A 10143-nucleotide genomic window follows, 5' to 3' on the forward strand; every position below is an offset into this window, starting at 1 on the left:
GGTGCCAGCCACAAATGCTTGTATGTGTGTGTGTATTTGTATGTGTGTATAAGAGAGAGAGCAAGAGAACCTCCCACACACCTGCAAGTTACCTAATTCTAGTGGAAAAAGGGAAAGGGAAAGATCCCCCCCACCTTGAAAAAGTTGTTTTTAGTGGGGCGGGGGGAGAAGCAAACCTCAGCTTCAAGCGAGTCTGCTTGAGCTCCGGCGACTCAGCCTTCTTGAGAGTCGGAAAAATCTGCATCCGAGGCGCCTCTAATGAAGTGCTGGGGGCTGAAAATCCCTCCTGAGCCTTACCTCACTATTGGGACGCCCCAAAGTTGGGAGTGTAGCGCCTTTCAGAAGGAGCTCAGGGTTGGATTTGACTTTTTCCTGCCAGCCCGTTAGCTCTGAACTCTGCGGCGCGCTATTATTTACAGTGAGTTCCCAAACTAAACACAATAGTATAATTTAACCTTTCCAGGCACTCGTAAATTTTTACGGCTGTGAAACAGAGCAACGCAAATGAATATGCCCATAGTTACTGACTTAATAACAGCTCGTGGCTCCCGGAACAATAACTCCTTATGAAATATAATAAATATGTATTTAAATACAGTTTGCCGCCAATGTTATTTTCTTTCTTTATGGCATAAACGACTGTATAATTTTATGTGAAGGTCTCCGATCACAAGGAGAGCAGCATGTCTGCGCGGTGCCCCCTTTCTCTCGCTCTCTTTCTCTTTTCCCAAGGAACAAGAACCATTGATGGAATGATTAATTATGATATAAAATAGTCCACTTAAAAAGAGTGATCATAATAGACCCCCTCAAAAAAATAGTCTGATCTTTTTATCTCATTCGGCCACAATTAAAACAAACTTTGCTCTACAACTTGCTTATTCCTATGCATTAAAAAAAAAAAAGAGCATATGGCTTTGCTATAAAAAATGATGGCTGGAAAACACTGACCCATTAATAGCCTGCGGACTGATTTATTCTTTATTGTTCTGCTGCCCGGGCACGTGACACGCGGCAGCCAATGGGGTGACAGGCAGCCTTCAACTTATTAGGTGACTGTACTACTTCGCAAGGACCAAGTTGTTCCATGAAATCTGTAGTTTCATAATTTCGCCAGGGCTCGCCTCTCCTTTGGCTTGGCTGGGGTGGCGATGTCTTCGTCGGGGGCGCTCAGCAACTACTACGTGGACTCGTTCCTCCTCCACGAGACCGAGGAGCTGGTGCAGTCGCGCTACGCCTCGGCCCCCCTGGGCCAGCCGGCCAGGCAGGCGACCCTCGGCGAGCACCCCGAGTTCACCCCCTGCAGCTTCCAGTCGAAAGCGTCCGTCTTCAGCACTTCCTGGAATGCCGTGCACCCGCCGAGCGCCGGCAATGTGCCGGCCGTCTACCACCCGTACGTGCATCACCAGCCACCCGACGGCAGGTACATGCGTTCGTGGCTGGAGCCGATGCCGGCCTCCTTGTCTTTCCCCGGCTTGCCGGCCAACAGGCATTACGGCATTAAACCTGAACCGCTCACGGCCAGGAGGGGTGACTGTACCACCTTTGACACGCACGCACTCTCTCTGACTGACTATGCTTGTGGTTCTCCTCCAGCTGATAGGGATAAGCCAGCCAACGACGGGGCATTCTCGGAAAACAATGGCGAGAGCGAGGCAAACGGAGACAAACCCCAGCTGGATCCAAGTAAGTGCACTTGCCAGAGGGCCCCGCTGGACTTGAGGAGAGAAGGAGGAGAGAGGGAGGGATACTCGAGCGAGAGTCTGCCGAGGCTGGCTTCTGAGGCAGGATCCATCTTGAGCTATGCGGCAAGGATGGCGGGTGGGGGGCGCGCGAATAGGTAGGTACGGTGGGTGGGAGCTTCTGTGGTCAGAAAAAGGGCAGAGAGTGCCGAGGCTTCCTGGAACTGGGGCGTGCGAACCTCTTATGTGTGTGCGTGCCGTTGTTTTATTTTTATTTTTTCCCTTTCCTCCCCTGCTTCTCTTTCTCGGAGTCTGCAGAGAAGACCGTGCACAGAGATGGTCCGATTCTCAGCTTCAGCCTGCCTTTCTCAGACACAGTGTGCAAGGGAGTGTCACATGCACGGTTTCCTGGCTATGGCTTCCGCTAGAAAGCTGGATAGCGAAAATTCGGGTGGGGCAGGGGGAAAGCGAGATGGGGCGGACGGGGTGGGGGTGGGGGTGGAGAGAGAGAACTGTGAGGGAAGGAAATCCAAAACATTGGGTGTGGATCCCTTTCCCTTAGCTCACAAAAAAAAAAAAAAAAAAAAATCCAAGGCGGCCCAGTTCAGGAAAAATTCATCTTCTTTCTCTCCTGATTTTTGAAAGGATCACACCCACAAATCAGGTTCATAGACAAGTCAGGTTTATCATTAAAAGCGTGGCTAGATTCTTTTGTCCCCTTATAATCAGAGGAGACTCCAGAGAAGGTCAGAAAATAGAGACATTCACAATGGGCGCTCTGTTCTTATGGGTGGTTCACCACCATCTTTTTAATTGCTGGTGGGGTGAGGAGGAAGGAGGTGAGGACAAGGTGGGGAGAAAGCCGGAAATGCTTTAAAAGTACACTCTGGATAAACAATATGAGGGAAGCTGGCTGCTGACATTTTATTGCAATTCCATATGATTCTCTCCTGGGTCTCAATTTGAAAATCATTGTTGCCTAGTGGAAGAAACATGAGAAAGTATTTTCTGTGAGAGCGGGTAGTGATGAGGCCAGATTAATATATATTTGTGTAGGAAAGTCTTTGCTTTCTTCAACCTGAGTGTTGTTTCCCTGCAGATAACCCAGCAGCAAACTGGTTACATGCAAGATCCACTAGGAAAAAGCGTTGCCCTTACACCAAGCATCAGACACTGGAGTTGGAGAAAGAGTTTCTCTTCAATATGTATCTCACCAGGGACCGAAGGTATGAAGTGGCCAGGCTCCTGAATTTAACTGAGAGACAAGTGAAAATCTGGTTCCAGAATCGTAGGATGAAAATGAAGAAAATTAACAAAGATCGAGCAAAGGATGAATGATCCTGGACGGCAGGTTTAATCTGTGTCAAAACAGCAAAATCCGCCCTTCCCCCCTGCGGTCCTTCAGTGCCACACAACGCAGCAATTCCTCTCCCCCACATCCTGAAACTGTGTCCAGGCCTCACATATTTTTATTTTTTTCATTGTTGTTTGTCCGTGGCCAATTCAACTCTTGAATGTACCTCGCCAGCGTGCAGAAAAACCGCTGTGTCCTGGTGCTATTTTGGAGGTATCAGGTTTTTTTTTTCCCCCATTTTCTATTCATAGGAAAGCAAAGGAGGGACATTACTGCATCAGGGTGATATGTTGCTTTGTCTAAATCTACCTGTCAAGAAAGAAAAGAAAAAAAGAAAAAAGAAAGAAAAAGAAAAAGAAAGAAAGAGAAAGAAAGAAAGAAAGAAAACTACCTTTTAATGCACAATTCTTTATGGACTGTATAGGTTAGTTGAAGTAGTTAAATTTATTTGCTTGTCGCACGGCAGAGAGAGGTCTGCTGTAATACTTGAACACTGTGTTTTATTGTGGTATTATATTTGTGACTCAATTTTTGTGCTTGGGTGCTGTACAAGATGTGATTGTGTAAGCTAGAATACAATTTGAACTCAGGTTGTTTATTATAAAGATTGCATAGAGTATAGCTCTGTAGTGTAAGGACGGAGTCTTTTTTTTCTGTACCATTGAAAGGTTAACCTTGGATTGTAAGGGATAAAAATTATAAATCATCCATTTCGTATCCTAACTTTTAAACATAAAAGAAAAGCAAATATTATCTGGAATAAAAAGGAACGTATTGGTTCCACTCAAACCAGTCATTTAAGTATGCACACAATCTATCTATCTATCTATCTATAGTACAGTTTTCGTCAGTTGTATATATATTATCTATATATTAAAGAAAGAAACCCTTAATAATCAAAGTAGCTTGAATATTGTTTTTTGCACCCGTGAGCAGTTCTCAGATATCGGAGCTATACCTATATGTGAAAAAGGTAACTACTACCTATGGTTTACGTTTTAAGATTAATCAAATAACTTGATTCCTATTGTAATGAAATTTAATTTTATTGATAATAAATTATACACTAAAAACTACCTTTGGTTATTGCAGATGTGTATTAATTTTTTTTAACAACCTGAAAGTTATGTTTATACAGAAGCTACACTTTGTATATTTTGCAAAACTTACCTCGTGGCTTACTGACCAAATAGTTTTGTCCAAAATGATATTTAACTTTTTTGCTAAATAAAAAAAAATATTGATTCTTTTATATTTTTGTGCTGTTTTAAGATTATTATGGGCACTGCTCCACAAGCTCAGCCCATAGATGGCATCTATTCTGGTGAGCAACCAGCAGCAAAACCCTGATTCTAAGCCCAATTATTCAAAAATAAATCCCTACACTTTTAATAGCACTCCCTCCATGCTTTGGATATTAAGAACTCATGAATGAAAACGCCTGTAAGCCTCTGCATCGTTTTCCTGACATCACAGCATTTAAAAACCCTGCCACCCAACAGACTATTGAAAATACTAGCCAGCTTTCTGGAAGTCTATAATTTTTAATGATCCATATACAAATAAAGGTTTTATTTAAAAAAAAAACAATACACCAAGCAGCTGTTTGCGACTGGCTTCTTCAAGGGCAAAAATATTGCTGCCCTTTTTATTGGTTTCATTTTGAACTCTCATACCAAATCAAACTGTTCTCAGAGGCAAATAGCACCGGTATGAAACATCCCTTTTTAACTTCCTGCAGAATGGGCTCTATGAAAGCCACCCCCCACCCCACCCTTTTGCAATTCTGTCTACAGAGTCTCCCAAATGAAGGTGTGGCATTTGTCTTCAATAAAAGATAGCAAAAGATAGTTTTTATTCTGATAAGCAGGAAAGTCACATTCTAATACAGATGACAGGCCAGTTCACAAAATATTACAGCTTGCTGGACTTAGCTGACAATTTAACAAACAAATATCAGAACGGGTGGGGTGAAGTGATGGTGGGATTGGGATTGGACTCAAGTCAATAAGCAAGACAAGGGATTGTATGGAGATGAATGCCAAGTGAATCTCAGGCAGCACCTAGAATCAAGTTTTAGATTCCACAAACTACTTGAAGAGCATTTCACCCACTATCAGGAACTCTTGCGAGAATGACCCCTTTCCTTTCAAAGCTAAAAGGGCGAGACCACTCTCCCAACTCATACCTCTGGGGATAAAGACGGTATCAGGAACATATAATAAAACGAAAATGATGGAAAAAAAAAACCCCAACCCTTTCTGAGTGTAAAGGGCTGGCGGATGAAAGAGAATCTGGGTCTCAAGGTCTGTAAAAATCACCCCACCCCACCCTAGACTGGCCCGGGACAGAGTCTGGCTGGCTGTTATTTATTTATTTATTTATTTAGCTTTATTTTGAAGGAAAAAATAAAAGGTGGGGCTTGTCTCTGCGCAAGTGGAAATAATGGGGTCGGCATTGGCGGGGGAAAGGAAATTGGAGGGGACCGAGGAAGCTGGAATTACTGTCTGTCCCAGGACTTTGGGATCTGGGACGCCCTCTGTTGTTGTGGACAGTGGGGACTTCAAAGCACCAGCCTTTGGAGGGCCTAATAAATGGCTGGTCTGCAAACTGTCTGGAATTTGGACCTTAATGAGTTTACAACTGTCCAGCCGCAATTAGTTTTCCTACAAAAGTCCTTTCATTTGTTTTGTCTGGCTTTTTCAGATAAAACCGGACTGCGGAAATAGCCTGCTTTTATGAGTTCCCTTCCTCTGGAATGCAGGCTGGAACTGTGGACGTTTATCTATAATGAATTTGCCCCCGGGATCTACTCCAACAATAGCCAAGGCATGGCGAGGCAGATTATTTAAAACGTTTGCAGTGCAGGGAGCACCTCGGTTGTTATGCTTTAGTAAGGATCCTGAACCTTTTGGATCATTTGCAGGGACCAAGAACAAACACCAGATGGCAGTGTTGTTCCATGAAAAACGACAGTGATGTTTTTGAATGCCAAAGGAAGATTCTAAAATGTCGACTTTCTGGAAGCAGCATCCTGTATATGCCGGGGCTGGAAAGTGCTGATTGGATTTTAACAAAGGACAGAAGTGCTCCTTGCCTATTCATCCCTATGAATATCTGAACGCTTAAAAAGGAATGCAGCAATGCTGGGTTGGATGCAGATTTATTCACGCCAAAAACAGATTCTCAGATAACAGTGGGAATTTAAGCCAGTTTTGATTAAAACTGAATCCAGTTGTTAATCAGGGTGTCATTTATCGTAAATCTTAATTTCAGCACTCCAAACCACTTGGCTTTTTATTATTATTTAAAAAATGTATCAAAGATCAGACTTTGTGTGTTGTGACGTCGGACACGAGTAATAAGTGATATGTCTATATGTGTATATATATATTGTGCATGTATGCATCCACATATCTATAGATATGTACATATATATACATATACACGTCTATACAAACACATGTTTCAGGTTTAAAAATGGCTCATTTCAGCTCAATAAAGAGGCTGATTTGGATTCTATCCTTTTGGGTATATACAAGTATGTATCATCTTTGGGGAAATTAAATCTTTAACTATTAAACCTATCATAAAATACAAATACATTTGTGTTAGGAACCAATCCATAATTTAACTGGCTGTGATATGCACAAATTGATACACACAATAATATCTGCATGCAAATATAAATCATGCAGGCAAATATATTCACACAGTACAATCATTTATATTTCCTCTATTCCACCCAGGCAGCAAGCTGCTCTATAAAGTAAGCCTCGCTGAATAATGTGGGTTTTACTTTCTAGTAAATATGCCCAGGAAGGTCTTATGATGGTGTGATTGTGTGTAATGGTATTCTATCAGCGTACTCTAACGGGGCATTTAATAGCACACCCCAATAGTTATGTAGAATTAAAACATAAGCAGGCTGCACCATCTTTACTGAAAACATAAAAATATTACATCTGCAAAGATTCAGATTTCGGGTAAAGCCTCAGTGGATGATTGAAAGGTAGAAGCAACCCTAAGAAAGAGCTTAATGGCCATGCTTCCAAATGGAACAAATATAATTTTTTTTTCCTGAAAAAAACATAGCACAAATGAACAAGCTCCCCTTTTAATAGGGATTGTAGGCAGTTCTGTACGATGAGAATACCCTTCTCTTCTAACACAAGGGTGTCTTTCCTCAGCCTCATTTAACATTCCCCAAACGAGACTCTGCCTTGCTTTGAAGGACGGGCTGTCCTTGAAATTGTGCTTTTTTTCAAGCACCCCCCACCCCAAGCCCCACAATCTGAACTGCTAGGATAAAACGACTAATTTTTAATTTGAAAATTATTTACCGGCCACTGAATTTTCCAGCAGATGTATTTTCTGCAATTAAGGGCTTTGTTCTGTCCTAAACAATTTTGACTCGGTGGGATCCGATTTAATTATGTTATGCAAATGCTCACAAAGCTGACATATCACCGGCTCTACAGAGGTCTGTATCTTTTTATTCTGGGACCTTTTTTGTTCCTTACATTTTCTTTTCTTTTCCTGATCAAAAATTAATTCCTCTTTTTTGCTTCTGCTCTGGGGGACTGTATTTATTTTCCTTTCAGCTGAGCAAAGAACATATTCTGGCTTCTGAAAATTAAATGCCTGGAATTCATGTTTATCTGTAATAGGTCTTCGGAATATAAGAAACATAATATGAAAAGGAAAGAAAAATATATTATTGAGGAAATGTTGAAAATGTACACCTTCACACCTACAGAAGCACATAAAAATCCATCACTAATGAGCCATATAAAACCAGTGAAGGAAGATTGAAGCACGGAAAGTATTTTGGTTTAATGCTATAATAAGAATCCACATAAAGAAAACAGGCAATTATATCTGACATTAAAAATACTGAAAGCCTATGGAGGGAATGCAGCGTCTATATTTAATAAATAGTCCTAGTGGAAAATAAAAGTTATATGAACGGATTATGACCTATCACAGTTAGGTATGTAATCCTTATTGATAAGATAATACCTTTAATATAACCTGGCGATGTTATCCCACCACACTTCACCTGTGGTGAAATGCAAAAGGAAGTTAAGTAACTCATATAAACTTTTAATTGAGCAGACAAGACTAATTAAGGAGAGGGAAGCTCATATATGTCAAATAGCAAAATCAAAGCTGTAATCGAACTCAATCAGTAACGATTTTATTTCCTAATGCAGAAAACAGACTTAAAGCGTTAGCAATTGGGAAATATTTTGAAGCGGCACACTTTCGCTTTAACAAAGATTTCTCAGAACGTAGAACCAAAGCAATTTACGTCTTCGTATATGATGGAATATTTTTGAAAGGCAAGGGGCTCGTTATATATAGAAAAAAATATTGTGGGTGAAGGGGTTTCGGTTAATATCACAGGCGTAAATGAAATGCAATAAACAATATATTATTTAAAAAATAAGGATCGTTTTAAGGTGTATGAGCCTGTGCGCGGGCACTTCCAATAAGCAGGTTTCTAAAGAGAGTGCAGCATATAGGATCTCTTTTCTGGATTGAAGAAAAATTCCTCAGTCGGACGCCAGAGCCAGAACAAGACTTAAAATGGAAAGAGAGAGGGGTTTTCAACCATAGTATAGGGGCTAGAGGCTAGCTTTCATTTTAGAGCTTATGGGGAGAAGAAATTCGTATAGAGAGATGTTCGCCTTGTCAGAAAACTGCCCCTTTCTGAGGGTGCGCGTGAGCATGTGTATCCCACCTATTACTATTACGCAATTCTTGTGTGTGGGGGAAAAATCGACTGTTTTCAGGCTTTAGAAAACACACTTTATTTTTAAGTCTATCCCTTGCCGGTATGAGAAACTAGCATCTTGTCTTGGTCGACCCTAAACCAGTTTAAGGATCTGCGAAGCCATGGTTTACGCCTGATCAGGAGCCGCGCCTCGAATGTTGCTTCTGCTTGCCTCTTCCATCTTGCGGACTGTTCCCGGAGAGGCATCTATTAGTTCAATGTTGAGGTGGCCGGCTGCTTCTTTGATCCCGGTTGCCTTTGCAGGTTCGCTTTGCTTTCTTCCTTTTTTCATCGGCTTCTGTAGGGTTGTTTGCTTGATTTCAAAAAGTTTTTGCTTCCCAGGAAAGCGAATGGGAATGGTAGAGAGGGAGCGCTCGCTTGGCCTTCCTTGGGTTTTGACAGCCATCTTAAGACTGCGGGTCAAAACTGTGGGGCCGAAAAGAGCCCAAACAGCGCAGCTTTGGATTCCCTTCCTCTAAAAAGCGAAAGGCCGGAAGGGCAAAGGACCTCATATCGGAGTCCATAGGATCACACTATTAGGATCCCCATTTCATTCCGCAGCCCTATTGTGCGATGGCCTTTATTGGTCTTTTTACTGGACTGGCTGGGGGTGGCGGCACCGAAAGCCCCCCAAAAAAAAGCTTCGTGAGAAATATCATCAGTGGCGTTTCTAGAGCGTGAGAGGCTCTTTGCAGACATAGGAGAGGCAGTTCCATAATTTGAGGGGAGAGTTTCCGGGACAATTCTATTGTCTTCCCTCCAGTTTATGATGTGCAATAGACCAGGGCAGTAAAAGATGCCTCTGTACAAACGTCTCCATGGAAGGGAGGAAATTCATTTTATGATCAAGGGGGGCTGGGGAAGGAAGCAGGAGAAGCGCCACCTTCTCCCGGCTGGATGTGTGCCTCTGTGTGCGTGGGGGGGGGGGGGTCTTAAAAATTAAGATATCCTGTTGTCTGTGATCTGTGGGCAGAGGAATTGTCTTTGCCCAAGTATCGAAGGTCCCCAGAGATTTCTGTTTCCTGAAGAATTTGGGCGCCAGAGGTGTGGATAGAAGCAGGGCTTTTAAAAATAATCTTCTATTCGAGAAGATTCCCTTCCGCAAAGGTTACGAAAAGCCCGTTTGTTCTATTTGTCACTGCAAATGCGTTTTTGGTTTTTTTAAACCGGGGCGGTGCTATTGGGCAAAGCAGGTTCTGTGTGTCCCAGAAGAAGTATTCTAACGGAATAGCATGGAAAATCAGGCACATCAAAGGCCTTGGAAGGTTTTTATCAGGCCTCTTTGAAAAGCTTGCTAGGATCCCTTCCAACCCCACCGCCCTTTTGGA

The 10143-nt window shown here is 42.3% G+C and overlaps 1 protein-coding gene across 1 annotated transcript; it reads left to right on the top strand.

The window, feature by feature from the left end:
* The first annotated feature begins 1151 nt into the window (after nt 1–1151).
* Nucleotides 1152–3020, top strand: HOXA9 (homeobox A9). Its single transcript, XM_026673544.1, has 2 exons — nt 1152–1686; nt 2782–3020. The coding sequence occupies exons 1-2, from the start codon at nt 1152–1154 to the stop codon at nt 3018–3020; spliced, it is 774 nt and encodes a 257-aa protein (XP_026529329.1).
* The last annotated feature ends 7123 nt before the right edge of the window (nt 3021–10143 follow it).

Source organism: Notechis scutatus, chromosome Z, assembly GCF_049901735.1.
Source record: "Notechis scutatus isolate UNSWTSFEM ecotype Mainland chromosome Z, rNotScu1.2, whole genome shotgun sequence".
In the NCBI taxonomy this organism is placed as follows: Eukaryota; Metazoa; Chordata; class Lepidosauria; order Squamata; family Elapidae; genus Notechis; species Notechis scutatus.